The 18,473-nt window shown below is 33.3% G+C and overlaps 3 protein-coding genes across 4 annotated transcripts; 1 reads left to right on the top strand and 2 right to left on the bottom strand.

Annotated features, from left to right (window-relative positions):
• Positions 1 to 635: 635 nt before the first annotated feature.
• Positions 636 to 18,359, bottom strand: LOC144842123 (N(4)-(Beta-N-acetylglucosaminyl)-L-asparaginase-like). 2 transcript variants are annotated; one of them, XM_078698499.1, is made up of 16 exons: positions 18,171 to 18,359; positions 17,119 to 17,272; positions 16,859 to 16,971; positions 16,638 to 16,698; positions 16,361 to 16,412; positions 15,879 to 16,081; positions 15,566 to 15,673; positions 15,348 to 15,481; positions 15,094 to 15,155; positions 2,497 to 2,577; positions 2,118 to 2,195; positions 1,943 to 2,020; positions 1,707 to 1,784; positions 1,393 to 1,470; positions 927 to 1,004; positions 636 to 838 (listed from the first exon to the last, which is right to left on the bottom strand). In XM_078698499.1, exons 1-16 carry the CDS (start codon positions 18,343 to 18,345, stop codon positions 719 to 721), a joined length of 1,653 nt encoding a protein of 550 aa, XP_078554625.1. In that variant the 5' UTR covers positions 18,346 to 18,359; the 3' UTR covers positions 636 to 718. The 2 variants fall into 2 exon arrangements, with proteins under 2 accessions (XP_078554625.1, XP_078554626.1); XM_078698500.1 differs by lacking the exons at positions 636 to 838; positions 927 to 1,004; positions 1,393 to 1,470; ... (2 more) ...; positions 2,118 to 2,195; positions 2,497 to 2,577 and adding exons at positions 8,957 to 9,123; positions 9,241 to 9,357; positions 9,540 to 9,705; positions 9,903 to 10,004.
• Positions 4,486 to 8,021, bottom strand: LOC144842258 (putative ferric-chelate reductase 1). The gene is made up of 5 exons (XM_078698670.1): positions 7,312 to 8,021; positions 6,680 to 6,778; positions 6,303 to 6,465; positions 5,218 to 5,619; positions 4,486 to 5,063 (listed from the first exon to the last, which is right to left on the bottom strand). Exons 1-5 carry the CDS (start codon positions 7,561 to 7,563, stop codon positions 5,014 to 5,016), a joined length of 966 nt encoding a protein of 321 aa, XP_078554796.1. The 5' UTR covers positions 7,564 to 8,021; the 3' UTR covers positions 4,486 to 5,013.
• Positions 12,773 to 14,645, top strand: LOC144842124 (uncharacterized). The gene is made up of 3 exons (XM_078698501.1): positions 12,773 to 13,253; positions 13,795 to 13,943; positions 14,305 to 14,645. The coding sequence occupies exons 1-3, from the start codon at positions 13,072 to 13,074 to the stop codon at positions 14,388 to 14,390; spliced, it is 417 nt and encodes a 138-aa protein (XP_078554627.1). The 5' UTR covers positions 12,773 to 13,071; the 3' UTR covers positions 14,391 to 14,645.
• Positions 18,360 to 18,473: the final 114 nt, after the last annotated feature.

Genomic DNA, 18,473 nt, shown 5'->3' with positions numbered 1-18,473 from the left:
TACATTGAATTATTATTAAGTTGTATAATACTAATACTAATTCATTAGATTTGCTCAGTTACGATACTGAAACAACTAGTGAGACAAAGTTTACGTCTGTGCTGTGTATTTATAATTTATTTATTTATACAGTTTTAAGAAACATTAATTTAATAATTTCTATTACAATATCCACCACCGTTACCACGAGTTATCACCACCAATACCACCACCATTAATCATCACCAATTATTACAGTTTATTCTCCTGTGTTTAATATAATACTTTATGAACATCTCTAACATTCAGAATATATTGTGTGCATATACGTTTGTTACATTGTAATTATCGGAGGAATGAATACTGATACGTGTAAGATAAAACAGTCAAATAATCTGTAAGATTGTGTCACGACCACACAAGTACGTGTGAAAAAAGCAAATCTAATCAAATTTATTATATATGATTGAGATGATATGAGTGATTTATGTTATATACGAGTACGTGCATTTTGTATTCCCACTTTATACCGTAGTTTTCCGTCTTAACCTTCACCATGTGAATATTGTAGGCAATATGTGTGTTTCTATCTAAATTATTGAACCGCAACCAATAAACAAAAACAATGCAAGACATTTTCTTTGTTCTTCTGTGACTTTATTTTCCCGTGTAGAATGAGTATATTCCATATTATTATAGTTTAATTAAGTTGTGCTCCATGTCTATAGTGTGAAGAAGTCTAACAGTTGTAGTGTCCGCCGCCTACCTGAGAACCAACGCCTTTACACGTGAGGCATTGTGGGTAGCCGTATCCGATGTCCTTGCATTGCTTTGAACAACAGTCATCAGGCCGATAGCACTGAAATGTAAACGAGAACGAGAAAATAAAAACAATTTTCTAAAGTTTGTTGAAAAGTAATTTAAAATAAATATATGAATATACTTACACGATAGCCGTCTGGTTTACAAGTTGTACATTTACGGTTGTTGCAGTTTCCTTCACAACAGTCAGAGCTTGAAGTACACTAATAAAAACACAACTCGTTTGATTTAAATAATTACAGGCTTTTATTGACATTGTTCGGTTATACATGATTCTTTGAATAAATTGGCTGAATATTGAGAGCATAAGGATTTAATTATGTAAAAAATGGCAAAAGAGTTGTTTGAAGAATAATAATCAAATGTATTCCGTACCATGTCACGATACAAAACCAAAGGAGCTACAGTGGAATTAGATTGTTTACTCTCATTTTTTAAACAACATATTAAAAATTAAGTCCATTATGTCACATAAAATTATTTTATACAGTGATAACTTCTATAATAAAAATTAATGTGAATTGTATAGGCTAGGTTTTTTGGACGATAATTATGTGGAACAGAAACAAAATAACAGTTAGAAGTACTTACAGAGTCACCTGATTGCTTGCATGTGAAACATTTGTTGTCTTTACATTGTCCATCACAACATTGACTGTCCGATTTGCACTGTACAGATAATTCATTATTTGTATTTTATATTATTTTAGATCAGTCTATCATTATACGACAACTCCCAAAAAATCTGACATACCGGGCAGCTCTTCACTAGCTAACTTAAGTTTTAAAAAACACGAACAATCTTTTTAGAAATCGTCACTACTAACTTATACATGTTGTGTAATAAAACATTATTTGAATAATAAATATGTTGTACTGTTGGTGAACATTTGAAATAAACTTACCCAGGCAAATTCTGGTTTACATTCAAAACATCTTCTATTTCTGCAATCATTGTTACAACAGTCGCTGTTTGAGTTACACTTAAAATAGATCAGAATCAGTTTGTAAGATGAGGACAATTTCTGTATTATTTTTGCATATTTCATATCATAAAATAGTGAACGAGATTTCCACTTTGAATTCATGCAAATTTACTTGGATGTCTCTTTGTCACTAAAACTATACTATAGTAACTTACGGATTTTCCAACTTCTTTACAAAGAACACACTTGTTGTCTTTACAGTTTCCATCACAGCATTCACTGTCAAATCGGCACTAAAGACCACAGAAAATGTTATCTTAATAATAATTACAACACATATCTGTATTTCCTTTAATCTTTATTGAGTTAGACAATAAAGTCTATATTTACCGACTGCCATGGCTGCCTGCACACAAAACATCTTCCATTCCTACAATCTCTGCTACAGCAGTCAGTGTCCTTTGTACACTGTTGATGTTTAAAATAAGTATTATTAAGAACAATTCTTCAAAAGATCAATTGAAGATATCTATACAGTGGCAGATCCGGAGGAGACGCATCCTCAACATCCCCATTTCCTCCCCTTTATTTTGAAAGTTTATCTTACCATACTATTACTTTACTATAAACGAATTTCTATTTCAATTTATTGAATTATGAATGTTAGTTTAAGCCTAGGGTTTTAACGGATTATCAATCAGTGGCACGAATAGCGTTTATAAATCTAAGATTGTGAAAGTAGGCATCATGGTGTATCAATTCTACTTACAACTGCATTATTTCCGCCACACCTACTCTTGCATTTGTTACTGCGACAAAGTCCACTACAGCATGATCGGCCTGATTTGCACTAAAAGATAAGGGACGACTATTAGTCTTAGTTGTAATAAACAATCGTCACATTAATATGAGCAATATTGTTTTGCTATTATTGGTAATCCAACAATTGTGATTAAAGTATTTTTACACCAATGAACTGCTGCTACATCCATCTGATCTCGTACATTTAATTTTGTGTTATGTTCTTATAATTACTTTTGCTTGGACTCCACAATTGAAGCTTTACTTACCGTACCGTTTTTCATATTTGTTGTTATTATAGAAGATTTGTTTGCATTTGTTATTGTTAGAAAAAAAATGATTAGGAATGAAATTGAATTAGATTAAGAGCAATAGGCTAATACAAAAAACTTCCAAAATAAGTCGGTTTGCTATAAGTAAATATTCCTGGCTTTAACTGAGAGTGCTTAAAATAAAATAATTCTCACCCATTTTCCGAGAGCTAGACATGAGTTGGAGTCACACCCATCTTGTCCTGAACTACTTTCAGAACTGCTACCGCTACCACATCTGCTCTTACTGCCGCTGCTACTACTACCGCTACTGCCGCTACCGCTACTGCCGCTACCACTACTGCCACTACCGCTACCACTACTGCCGCTACCACTACTGCCGCTACCGCTACTACCACTGTTACTGCCGCCACCACCATGCTTCCTCTTACCACTGTTGCTTCCAGAAGCTTCGATTAAAGCGGCACATATCAAAAGGCCAATGACTACCAATTTAAGATTCATTTCGAGATATAATATTGTTCTCTTGTTGCATGTGAAAATAAATGCTTGGTTATGATTTGCTTGCTGTGAGGATGTGGTATATATAGTTGGTTAGGATTATTCACTTAAAGGGGATTAAAAGAAAACAACATCCGTTAAGAAATCTGTCGGATCGCCATCTGCCAACTTGAATAAACAAACAATCTTCAGTGATTTTATTAAAAAAAATATAATGTTATTGTTAAAAATATGTTACTAATAATGTGTTGTATGTCAAAATTGAAAAGTTATTACTTTTATTTGTACGGGAGTAATGTATGCATAAATATGAATATAAACAAGAAAAGATGCTCCAACTGGGCGGTCATCATTGATATACTTGTTGACCACAGTGACGTTCAGAAGCTTTAAATATTAAGTGGACGCTATAATGTACAAAGAGTTAAAATAATAGCATTTATTTGAGTTCATTCGATCGAATGAAATCGCCGCAAGGTTGGCGCCAGCGGGGGAAGGGGGAGTAGGGTCTTTTTGTCTGGGAGGGTTAGGCCTCCTACCGGAAACAAAAACTAACCAATTTAATTCTCTCAAAAGATGTTTAGTATATATGTTTATAGAAGCAGGACGACTATAATGTAGGAACCATTTATCCAGATTCCGTACTGTCAACGAGTTATGAGGACTATACTCATAAGTTTAATACCATGATACAAGTGTTCTCAACCGAACCTCTTCGTTCCCGTACTCTCAAACAAACGTGTACTTAAGTGTTATTGTCGGTAATTATGAGTCGATAATTGTTTCTTTATAATATGTGATGGCAATGGGCCTTGAAAGGCGTGTCGACAAAGTAAGCCTACTGTACGTATTACCAACGTGTTCAATTAATTTTACTGTAAAATTGAACCGATAACTTGTATTAGGCTTATAATGCATATAAAGTACACTCATATAACAGTTTTTCTGTATGTAAGTCATTTGAGATTGCCTATATCAAATAGCATTACGGATTATTAATATTAATAAGTACGTATTCAGGGTGGGTATGACGTGTATTTTGGATAATCATTACACTCAAGATTGTAATAGATATCACATTGTTTGCTTACTTTTACAAACGAATATTAGATTTTAAAAGATGGCTGTGACCCGACCTAATTAATCTCAACTACTACAATAATAAACACACACCTACGAACGTATTTAAAATACAATGTATATCATTTAGTGGTATAAAATAACAGGAAACCATAAAATACATGCCAATCCATTTACAATGTGTTGCTAAGAAAAAATTAAAAACCAAATCAAAACCTCACTAGTAGTTCATACATTCTTAATTTGAATAATACAAACAGTTGTCCTTCATTTTTTATACAAATATTTCTATTATTTATAATCCGTCATTTTTAATAAATCAAGAAAGTCATCCATGGGTGACGATTGTCACATACCGCAAACAAAAAACCCACCGGAAATATCTAGTTATGAGAGGAAATGTGTATAACAAGATGTGTACGCATGATACACTTGAATTATAACATTAACATTCGTATGTTTTAAAACATATCATCCTTCCATCACGAATACCACTCGCTAAAGCACATCATATGTTCTTTTTTATTTCAAACAAATCTTTCAACTATAGGCTATACTTTACTGGCAAAGAGCGTATAGGCCTACATGATGACCGCTTTTATTTTAAACATACGTTCATAAAATAGTTTTTATCAGACAAATAAGTGTATCATTGATGATAGTCCAACAACCAGTAAAATCACTGAAAATAAAATGAAACACATATTAATAATTCAATAACGAATTCGAAAAACTTTTAAAACGTTGAGCAGTTATACTATATTAAAATGATTATAACACAATAACAACCTAACACAAATAGTTAAATAGGTAAGACAATTACTCGAGTCACACACCTGGTTTCCAAATATTTCCGCTATTTTCTCTGCCATGATGATTAATATTTACACCGTCATAATAATCTGTGCCACCACCATAATAGTCATAACCATTGTTACCGCCACCAGTACCTCCTCCACCGGTACCGCCACCAGTACCAACACCAGTGTTAACACCAGTGTTAATACCAGTACCTCCTCCACCAAATCCTCCACCTCCTACCGTTCCTCCACCACCACCAAATCCTACCCCAGTATTTCTTCCACCTCCGGTGTTTCTTCCACCCCCTCCTCCAGGCCTACGTCCACGATTTGGGTTCCAATCTCTTGGTGGTGTACACGCGGGAACCGGCGTTTGATCGGTTACACTAATTTGTTGTGAAGATATACATGGCCGCTTTGTATGTTTAAGTGGTTTTCCTAAGATAAAAAAAACATCAATCATTACATAACATGGTAGAAACTAAAGATATGCTTGTTGGGAAAAGTAAACGATGTTATTTTATTTTCTATTCTATATGCCCCTTCATAAATTAGAGAAAATAATCAAAGCAGCTAGTAAAATAATTGGTATCAATGTTAATGCATCAGAAGCTGTTACCAAAAACATGGAAGTTAAAAATGGAAAGCCAATCCACTCAAAAAATATGTTGACCTTAACAGAAGTGGTGGAATTCGCTTCCCTGTGACGAAAACGATTACGAAATTATGTTCTCCCATCTGCTATGAGGCTTTTTAACGCAAATTTTGTCAGGTGAACATACTTTTATCCAATTTTTATGAGACACTGTTTTCCACATTTTTATATATTTTACTACTTTTGTGTAATGTGTGTATTTGTTGCTTTTGTATTTTACCCTTTGGTGTCGTACTGTTTGTATTTTAACCATTTTACCATATTTTTAATGTTTTATATACATGACAAGCAAGACAATTTTCGAGCCAGAGTGCTTGACGGAATAAAATAATTGAATTGAATTGTATTGTTATTAAATCCACTCAAAAAAACACTTTGACACTCTGGCATGATTAAAGGATGTATTTTATGTTAAGTTGATTCAGTTTAGTTGTTTTATGCTGATTGTTATACAAATAATAAATACCTGTAGCTGACGTCAATCCCATCGCATTTACGAGCCAATGACAATTGGAATCCATTTCAAAAAAGTGCAGAGGATCTTGAGGAAGTTGTTTTTCTCTGATAAATTGACATCGTAGAATTCCGTTTGTATAACTGTACGCGTTGTTCCATGAGTTTACACCAGCCTACAAGTAAATATTAAGTAGTATTTTAGTAGGTTTATCGTATACACACCAGACTTTTGCAGGCAGGAAATGATTATACCATTCTTTATCAAGGATTTTTTAAATTTTAATTATGTTTTTTAAAAGTTGTTATTGAATAAAATTATACCAACGATGGAAACAAATATTATCAAACTTTCTTGAAATGTTAAAAGTTGGAATGTTTTAGGAATACCTGAGATGAGGACATGTGGTTCAGGCCACCTGTATTCCATCGCCGCTCAAGTGTGACATAATCTCCTCTGCGAATGCACATCATGACGTCATCTTCTTGCTGAAATGATTTAAACCATTGAATTCACGAACGTGAAGCCTAACTTTAGATTTATCAGAACGTTACCTTAATTGTATGAAACAGCAATTATATGCACTACAAACCTATTAATAATTAATATATTGGTATAAATCGTTGAAATGTAAATTGTGGGAACAGTCCTACGACCGCGTTAGTTTACAAGGCATTTTAGAGCGTTTCGTACACAGTTCATTTCGGCTGAAATCGTACTTAATATGTGAGATATTCTGATTTGAGTTAAACGGGTCAGCGGTAGTGACTAAATCATCACCGGTAATTGCACTGAGGCCATGTTCCCCATTCGATTAGAACTTAATTCTGTCAATTCAATACGAAAGTGAATCAAAATCAGACGCACTTTACTTAATGTAAGCGATACATTCAATTTATGTCAAGGTAATATTTTTTTACCAATTACATCATCATCATTTTAATTATTGCATATAAATCATGGCCTATATTTCACAGTTTAAACCATAAATAAAGAATATAATGATCAGTAATGAACTTACCATGCCCACTTCATCATGAGATAATCCAAGTGCAACCCATCCGTCGGATCTACCTCTCAAATCAATGATAACCTGATCCACGTTACGTGGATTTTCTTTGGCAGAAACAAAATAATCGCAGTCGTTCACCTCGCAGTTTACAGGTCTTTTAAAACAAACCGTATTTATTGGACATATATATCTAGTTTCTGTCCAACTCTCAATAAGGATAGCTTTAGAAAGAATGGTTACTGCCAAAAGTACGAAAGCCATGGTTTCCTGCTGAAAGCCAACAGATGTCACCTAGAAACCAATCTTTACCCTTATACGACTAACTTTTCAAGTCAACTTAGTTCTTGAAGTTCAAGTCCAAAGTGACAAAATGACTGCAGCAAGACCTCGCTTATCGCCTCAAATGCATTTCCTGCAGATAAAGCACTATACGTTTTATTTCTTTCTTCTTCGTGTTAAATCATACTTATCCACATACCCACATAAGGAAATATAGATAGTTAAATCGCAGGACAGCTTCTATTTACTACTCTTCATCAAACAGAATCATTTCTACTTACTCATAATTCATGAGTCAGACAATTTTTTCTCAGGAAAGTTACCGCTTGATTTTGTAATTGATATGACAAGTAAAAAAATATGGCCCTTCGCCAATAGATTCAAAAACTCTGATATAAATACATTAACAAATCTTATACCCATGCATTGAAAACACTGCGGAGAATCTTATACCCATGCATTGAAAACACTGCGGAAAATCTTATACCCATGCATTGAAAACACTGCGGAGAATCTTATACCCATGCATTGAAAACACTGCGGAGAATCTTATACCCATGCATTGAAAACACTGCGGAGAATCTTATACCCATGCATTGAAAACACTGCGGAGAATCTTATACCCATGCATTGAAAACACTGCGGAGAATCTTATACCCATGCATTGAAAACACTGCGGAGAATCTTATACCCATGCATTGAAAACACTGCGGAGAATCTTATACCCATGCATTGAAAAACACTGCGGAGAATCTTACACCCATGCATTGAAAACACTGCGGAGAATCTTATACCCATGCATTGAAAACACTGCGGAGAATCTTATACCCATGCATTGAAAACACTGCGGAGAATCTTATACCCATGCATTGAAAACACTGCGGAGAATTAACCGCAAATGACTTCAAGAAAGTGTGATTTAGAGGATTGGGTGTTCAACTTTTAGTAGCTTGATGCCCTATATCGGTAACTACGGTTGTACATATACATTAAGCACATTATCTTTCAAAATAATACACTGCAATTAAAATTAAATTAAATTGTTAGTCTTTATTTCGTATGTCGATTAATTAGGAAATATAATAATAATAATAATTAATATTTTAATCAAAATCGGGTTATTAACAGAATCCAATTGCAGTATTCTGTCTTCAAGTTATACCAAATGTTGTCCTGTACATCAATGGCACATGAATGACTTCTCAAACTCAAATATGCAACTTATCTTAACATTAATAATATACCAGTCCACGCCGTCTTAAATGCCTTTTGATTAATGTGCACATTTCTCCGTGAGTTGGTTATTGTACAATGCAAAATTAAAATGACGTTCAGTCATTTTAGGGCCGTTATTCGCGATTGGTGGTTAAAGCTATGTCTTCAAGTTGTTAAATGGCATTGATGAATGAACCTCGTTTTACTACTGTGTATTTTCTGATGACGTCCATTTTCCTGTAGAATTATTTCTTTATTATCTGAAGTCCAATTATTTATTAAAGACAAAAGACAACAACGCAGTGACGAGTACTAATACGAAAGAAGCTGAAATAATAAGTACAAACAATGTGTTATGATGTGCAGTCGTCACCGAGCAAAATAGCATGTTTATATTTTACTTTTTAATTATAGGCATTCAATAATAATAATAATGACACTTACCGGTCGTTGCGCAAGCATCATCGTCGTCGTCTGAGTGCGCTTCAATGGCTTGGTTTAAGCTCAAATCCACCTTGTTAGTCGATACACAAGGTGTTGTAGTATGCTTTTCTGATTCACCTAAAATTAAAAAGTGATATTTCACCTTATGTAATGATTATATACATGTATTATATGTTGTTCGATCCGTTCAAAAGAAAATCATTGGCATTGTAGGTCTATGTCGGCGAGACCTATTTAGGATATCCAATTAGCCAAGCATACATATTATACATTGTATTGAGATCAGGTTGAGATCTTACCTGGTCTACCATTTGGTCCATATGCAAACAAGAAATGATATTGGTTAGATTCCATGTCAAACCAGTTAGTATAACCAGGAGAAGTTAGAATCTTATCTCTTATAAATTGACAACGCACCCGTCCATTCACGTAAGTATATCCAGTTCCGTGCGAGTAGAAACCAAACTGAATATAAACAAATCAAATTAGTTAATACTACGAGTTTATCTTACCCTATTTACCTTCAATTTATTAATCATAATATATCATATAATAGAATATAAATATTAATTAGGTATGTTTTTGTCGATAATGTCGTATTGTGTGCCAGTTTTTTCTCAGTTTGGACACCAGTGTTAATCTTAGGAATGGTGTTTACTTACATTAACCCTAGATGGTACATTCTGATGTCTGTCATTATTCCATGTATGGATTAAAGCAACACTTCGGGCTTCACGATCACACATTAACACATCATCGTTACCCTAAAAAACATTACAGGTTATAAGTTTAAAAATTAATTCGTCAAATACAATTACCATAGCTTTTTCCTACCGGGTAGGCCTACTGTGTCCTTCATTAGGCCTATATCCACTAGAAAGACATGGAACTTCTTTAATCTTCGATGTGATCTTTTACTTAAATAAATAAAAAAGAAGATTATGCCGACTGTAGGCAACAGTAACAAACTTAAAACAAGTCTTAGTCAAATTTTAGTTATATTTGGAGTAAACTTACCATTAACTTATCTTTTGAGAAACCAACAGCGACCCATCCATCACTCTTGGCTTGCATGTCAAATATTAGTTATATTTGGAGTAAACTTACCATTAACTTATCTTCTGAGAAACCAACAGCGACCCATCCATCACTCTTGGCTTGCATGTCAAATATGAGTTATATTTGGAGTAAACTTACCATTAACTTATCTTTTGAGAAACCAACAGCGACCCATCCATCACTCTTGGCTTGCATGTCAAATATGAGTTATATTTGGAGTAAACTTACCATTAACTTATCTTGTGAGAAACCAACAGCGACCCATCCATCACTCTTGGCTTGCATGTCAAATATGAGTTATATTTGGAGTAAACTTACCATTAACTTATCTTGTGAGAAACCAACAGCGACCCATCCATCACTCTTGGCTTGCATGTCAAATATGAGTTATATTTGGAGTAAACTTACCATTAACTTATCTTGTGAGAAACCAACAGCGACCCATCCATCACTCTTGGCTTGCATGTCAAATATGAGTTATATTTGGAGTAAACTTACCATTAACTTATCTTGTGAGAAACCAACAGCGACCCATCCATCACTCTTGGCTTGCATGTCAAATATGAGTTATATTTGGAGTAAACTTACCATTAACTTATCTTCTGAGAAACCAACAGCGACCCATCCATCACTCTTGGCTTGCATGTCAAATATGAGTTATATTTGGAGTAAACTTACCATTAACTTATCTTGTGAGAAACCAACAGCGACCCATCCATCACTCTTGGCTTGCATGTCAAATATGAGTTGTCTTGTGTTTGTTGGGTTCTGTGTTACCGTCAAGTAATAAATACAATCGTCTCGTTTACAGGTAGCCGGTTGCTTATAACAACTCGTGTTTGTGGGACACGTAAACGGGGCACCATGATCATGATCAGAATGAGCAGTAGATATTGCAGACAAACTTAATATACATAATAAATACACTAGCGCCATGTTTGCCGCGATATTTGGTCAGTAAAACATGGATTGGGTGGTGACGATATTGAGCGGAATGAGTCAATTAAATTGGCGGAAACGCAATTAGGACTATACGTGTTAGTTGAATATCTTTTTGGATCATAGCTTTCTATGCTATAGCATATAACTAGTCTGTTTTTGTGTATTTAGGTGTGGAGCATGAAACACACTAGGTGTAGGCCTAGGTGTGGCCAAACGTGTCTACCAGTTCAGTAGTAGAAGTATATTGCATTCTGTAGCCTATATTCTTTCAATTGCACCAGAATACGTTAGCCAGCCAATTAAAATAAAATCAGAAAAATGTCCGCTTCTTTGTTACACTGAGAGACTTACTTCAATTGTTGTATTTGTATGCCTACACACAGACCAAATTTATTTTAGTGTTAAAATTATTATTTCAAATACGACTCATATGAGTAGTTAAACAAATTTTAAAATTTTAAACATTAAATATATTTGATATCAATAGTTTGCAATTTGCTTTATTTATGTACAAATACGAAAATAATAAACTCCCAAAATCATTTAATAACTATACTTTTATGAAACATAGTCAATTACATAGTCATAATACACGCAATGCAAATGATTATATTTTACCTAAATGTACACACAATTTGATTAAGAACTCTATTAAATACCAAGGAGCTAAAATATGGAATTCAATCCATGTAGATATTAAAAATGTATCTACAACTTCTAAATTTAAACTAGTATACAAGAACTATTTACTTTCAAGATATGATGAACGACCAGTTAAGATCGGATAATATGATTTAAATAGAAAATGTAGCTTTGTTTTTTATTATTTATTAGTTTATGTATATAGGCCTATATATTTTTTTCTTTTTCGTATTTGTATTTAATAATGTTATATCTTGGGGTGGGTCAAACTTAAAGTCTTTCTGACTTATATGACTCTTCTCCCACATGATTACTTCATTGCATTTATTATACTGTATGTATGTTATAATATTGTGGAAATAAATTAAATTGAATTGAATAAAAGTAAAAGGGAATTTCAAGAGGGTTATACGAGGAGAAGAAATTACGGTCTTCTGACTTAATGTCTGTAACTATGGTTACGTGCATAAAGCTGGCATGCTTCAATTGGCATCATGCTGACTCAGGCTATTGCTCTCGGGTTCGGATCTTAAATGGAAGGTGAACCTCTCACTTCAAAATTAACAAACTTATGACGAACTTAAACTCATTAATTTCGCCATAACCAACCAGGTTTATGATTCTTGTCCACTTAAAACGATTTGTCTAACATTTACTTTGTTATAATTTATCATACTTTGGTAAGGTTACAAAATTAACATTGTCTTTATGCTGTATATGAAATTTTCATCAATTACACACATTATGCAACATACATACTTATTACAATATTCCATCGATTACATCGCTTAACAACGACTTGATATATCCATAGCAGCAGCAGGGACGCGTTCCCAATTATTTTAATCATGTTATCAACATCATCATTCATTCACAGTGGTGTTCTACTTTCTATTCATTTAAATGCAAGGTGTATATATATAGCACCGCTTCCTATACATTTTACATATTCAGATGATGTTTACAACATACGTATGACCGTACATGACAGATTTATATAGCAGCAGGTTATACAGACCAACGCATTACTAACGTATAGCCGCCATGAGGATATAGTAAACTAATTTTTACGCACGAACAGGTATATATACAGTGTACTGTACAACGGGTTCATTCAACAGATGAATAGGAATGATGATTTAATAAAGAATAACGTTGGACGATGATTATAAATGATATTGTACGTCAATGTTTATTGGAAATAGTATGGCAGACAAAAACACACTAGCAGAGAAGACGTGTGTGCCATTTAAAACTGATGCTTATTATAAAAGAGATAGAGGTTTGAATTATAACAATAAACAACTCACTGGATGCAGGTGGACCATGATGGCGAATAATAGACAAGGATGGGTTAACATTCATCGAAGGTAAGTTGGATTTAACTGAGCCTCAAGAGGGTTAGGGTTAAAATGTGGAACACTCGAAATGTATCGCATCTAGTGGTATATGAATCATATAGCAATGGTGGCCATTTAGGAGAAAAATAATCAGGGGTAAACTTGCAGCACTTGACAGAAATTAGGTTTTTAAATTTCATAACATGTCACATACCCTCTGATCTGTACATAATAATAGGATATATAAAGCTTAAAATTTTCAGCGGTTTGTTACGATTATGTCACCATAATCTAATAAATGATTAATCCTCGGTTACAAAGAAATCGTTATATGAATTGAAAACATATTTAACACAATGCAAAACGGTATTCCAGAAACTATGGCAACCAGGTCTTATGAATAAGGCCGCTACACAGTCATGACGACAGTGTGATACACAGAATGTACTTCCGTAATTATCCTTCGATAAATAATGTTTGTCACACTGTAATAACATGCAGGTTAGACATACATATGTTTTAACTTGATAAAATAAAACGATTTCGTTTAAAATATTATATTTTATTTTAGACCTTTTAAACCAGAACCATTTCGGTTACACCCAGCACCTGGCGGACCTAACTTAAATGACTGCACTATGCATGAAATGAAATGGTTCGAAATACACAGTCTTCAGAAAGTTGCGACAACAGAAAAGAACACTTTACCAACCAAGAAAAGTAAGGTTACTTGTTTGTAATTCCCGGTTAAAATACACTATAGTTTTTTAACAAAATATGTTAGTTTGACACGGTCTTTATATCTGTACTGTGAAGTTCTAACCCGTTAATAAAATGTATAAAATTCGACCATTAAAAAAATAAATCTATGTTTGAGAGGGGCTGAGTCTAAACAACCATATCTAAAAATAGTATAAAAATAGAAGAATCTGTAGTGGATTGGTTTAGGCAATATAATGAATGATTTAGGTCAAGTGACTGGATTTCATTAATCGACACAGTCATCCCACCCCACATCCACAATTCGCTTAGAACGAATAGGCCTAAGTACTGCATTTGTAATTTAACCTTTATTTTACAGCTATCGATGCCGAGGAAAAAGTAATCAATGATTTGGCATTGAAGATGAGAAGCCATCACAAACAGACGTCGACGACGACCAAGTGATGTCATCAACGATTATCAAATGGTGCTCATAAAATGGGCGTCTTAAGTGGTTTTAATCAAAGACTTTGTAAAACATCTTATGTCTGATACAATTAGTAAAAGATGTTTAGTTTTATTGTTATAAACATACGGTAACTACGAAGTAGAAACTCTACTACTTCGTAGTAATTGAACTCCACGTGTTCAAGTGCATTGTCAAATAAACGTTCAACATACTTCAATAGATACTCTTCATTATATTTGTATTTATTTATCCATCCATCTGTCAAAACAAGAGGTTTCACGTGTATTTAAAATTCGTGTACACAGTCTTATAAATAACCTAGTACGACCACACTATTTATATTAAATAAACACATCGGTTTAAAAAAAAGAATAAGATACCCTGCAAATATTAACTTAACTAAGGAACAGCTTGTTACATTTACTAAGAAAGACGGCGTAGTCTATTTAGTACTGCATTATTATTCAATATAGTCAAATCTTGATACAATGTACATTAAAAAGTTCATAAACATGGTGTTCTAGGCTGAGTGACAAATAATAATTAAAAAAAAATCGTTTTGTTCTGAAAATTCAGTAACATATTGGTTTAATATTAAAAGCATACAAAGAATATGAACAAAATAAATTAGATGTTAGTTATTATGTGTGAACTAATCATGCCGTATTACGTCATACATGGGACCTCTTCAACAGTCACATCTTTCATATTGGCATTGCGGACAGAATAATGGAATGTTCCAAATCCATGGCAAGCTGCACCTGTAATGAAGAAAATAAAATTACATTGTAATGTAAATATGAATCATGAATATGTATATTTTAATACTTAGAATATATAAAATTTGTATTCTATTCATCTGCATACCAAGCATCTGCCATTTTCTCTTATTTTGTAAAGGTCATACGTTTTAAAATAACTTTGATAAAATGAAAATATTTAAAAATCATTACCATATTTTCCAGTTTTATTTACAGCAACTAAGGCACCACTGAATTTGGGGTAAAATCTGAGAATCCTTTTTATTGCATCCTGTGCTGCTGTTGATGGGTCCATGCCTTGCCGCATGCTTTCAACTGCTTGGTAACTAAACAAAATAACATTATTAATAATCGGTGATGTAATTAATTAAATAAGTTTGATTTCTGTCTTTTTGACAAAGTATTATTACCTTGGTAGAAATCGCATCATGACATCACCATCACCAGTAGCAGCTGCTCCTCCTACATCATTGTCCACATAGGCACCAGCTCCAGCTATTGGCGAGTCACCTACACGGCTAAAACAAACAAATTAATTCACTCTATATCCCTGCCATATCGTACATACATTTCATAATAATATTTTTGTGCTATTTGTTTTGTATTGTATTGTCGAGGGCCCAATGATCAGCTTTGCTGGATGTGCTACCCTCATGAAACATGGTTCAATAAAACAAATAAAAAAACAAGTGAAAATTTGTAATGAAGACACATAATACTTACCCAGGTAGCTTATGATTAGCACCATTGGTGGTTGTACCTCCAGCTAAGTTGCCTTCAGTATCTACTATCACCATGCCTATTGTGTCATGGTTTGTAATGGAAATGTCTTTACTAAACCTAGGCTCAGTGTTCTTGTGTGCAGCTTGTAGTACTTGTAGTGGTGTATATGGCCCACATGAGGTGGTTGGATCAGGTGAAACATTCTACACAATAATAGAAAAACATTCAATCATCTGTAGCAACTTAATCCTCTAGGCATTGTTTTCTGTTCTGATGATGAGAGACATTTTAAGGCAGTTTGCCTGTTTATCAAATGCCTCACAATCGTTATTTTAATCCTATTAAAATAAATTGAAATTACATTAAACAATACTTATAATTGGTTACCGAGTAATTGATATGAATCAAACTGCCTTTAAAAATGGTGTTTAATTCTCTCTCAAGACAATAAAATTGAAAAAACTGAAACATTTGCAACTTACATTTCGATAATTCGGTTGACAATTGTTTTTCTTCCAATCTTCCCAAATTTGTCTGAAAAAGTCAATATTTGAATTAATCAGAAAACATGCATTTTTAAATTTTACTGCCTTTACACAGTTTTTAAATAATACGTTTTAAAACATATTAATAACACTACAACTACAATACATAACTACAATTGAACAGAATGTATTGTCATAGATTTTCAGAAATTTACATTTACAAAATGTTTACATGAAATATTGTAACAAACAAAAGTAGTATAATTAGACTTACTTTGATTTGTCCGTAGAAAGGCTTTCTGATTTGAAACCCATCTCAACTGCAAACTGTGTGGCTGAAATCATAGAACAAGTAACATAATTACAATTTAAATACAATTTTGAACTTTTTTTGGAAAAATTAAAACTGAATATATAATTGATGCAAAACAATCTGAAATCTGAAAAAATAGAGTAAATAAGTTTGTTTCTGGTATAAAAAGCAGTGTTTTGTACCTGATTCTCCGACAATTAGTGTTTCTTTTGAATATTTCATTACACTTCTTGCAACAGATATGGCGCTCTTTACTCTTCTCAAATCTGCTACAGATCCAACATCATGGCTTACCCTAAAACAATTTCACATTTTATTCATCATAATAATGATGTTCAAATCAATATAATTAATGTAGACTATTTTTTTAAAGCTTGTAATTTGTATAAAAAATAAAAACGTAAATTGGTGTGATATATTAATTAGATATTTTTCGACCTACCCATCCATAATCATAGCATCCAAAGTAGTCTCTCCACTCTCATCAGGACTTCCTCCAAATCCAACTGTACCATCACATTGCTCAAGTTCACATTGTGTACAGCCTTGTTCTACACCATCTAAAGCTGAACCTCCATTAGCAAGAACTTTCCAAGCTGAATCATTGTAAATTTACTCTGTAAAGTATGGTATCTAGTATCCCTCTGTCTCGCCCAACCCCTGAATTGTCCCGCATTTCAAATTCATAACAAAAATTATATTTTGAAAAACTAACGTCGATACTGCTGAAGTGTCTTGAATATTTAATTTATTTTCATCTACTGCATTTTCTTTATTATTTTGTTCATTTCTTGTATTCAATGTAGTTTGTCAATAAAGTTTATTTATATTTTCAAAAACACCTGGTTTTGTACTACAATAGATTATTATATTATAGAATAGGCCTTCCTAGTAGTAGTAGGCCTACAAGAGTACACTGCTAGAAGCCTATTTATTAGATTTTTTTTTTATTTCAACTATCTTATTTAAAAAAAAGAGTAACCCTGATATTCAGGGGTCCTCTTAAATTAAAAAATACATTATTACAAACAAACAAATATATATTATTATTAAAACAATAACGAACAATAATTATATAAATAACAAATTAAATATAGATATAAAAATAAGGTAGGCCATTATAAGGCCATATAAAGCCTATCTATTAATTATTATAATAATATACTACATAGGTAACGGTTAGGTAGGCCTATAAATTATATATTAAATAGGTATCACTATCATTATTTATTTTACTTAAATAATTAATATTGAATTTTCGTTGTACAACAAGCTCGACTAGCCTAGTAGTAGTAGGCCTAGCTTGGACCCCCTACCACACACACCATCACCACCCACGCACGACGGGCCGGGAGATCAATACCACAATTTAATTATTCTAGGCCTAGGTCTACCTTAGTCCTAGCATGATGGCGCTCCTAGCTAGTCTGATTGAGACCTCACTCAGCAGGAGAGACACAGAAAGATAAAAAAAAAATTTATGGATGTGCCTACCGATCTTCGTCGCATTCGTAAACGGCCATGTATTTATAACCACTGGCAATATTCCATCTCCTTTTTTATATATTTCTTTTCCAGTAGTAAAACTAATAAAACTGTTACAATAAGCAGCATGAAAGGTCCCAGAAAAGAGCAGTCCTAAAAAGTACAGAGCCATGATGATGTCCATGTTTCTGTTGTGATCAGGTGACAACTGGAATATAATACTAATAGCGCCCTCTGCTTTCAGTGAATCATCATTCTAGCTGGCTGTTTTTGTATGCGACGTGGAATTAATAGGCTATAAGAAGCAAAAAA

Source organism: Antedon bifida, chromosome 5 (assembly GCF_963402885.1).
Source record: "Antedon bifida chromosome 5, ecAntBifi1.1, whole genome shotgun sequence".
Classification (NCBI taxonomy): domain Eukaryota; kingdom Metazoa; phylum Echinodermata; class Crinoidea; order Comatulida; family Antedonidae; genus Antedon; species Antedon bifida.
The sequence above is the reverse complement of the archived record's forward strand: the minus strand, read 5'-3'. Positions and strand labels throughout refer to the sequence as shown.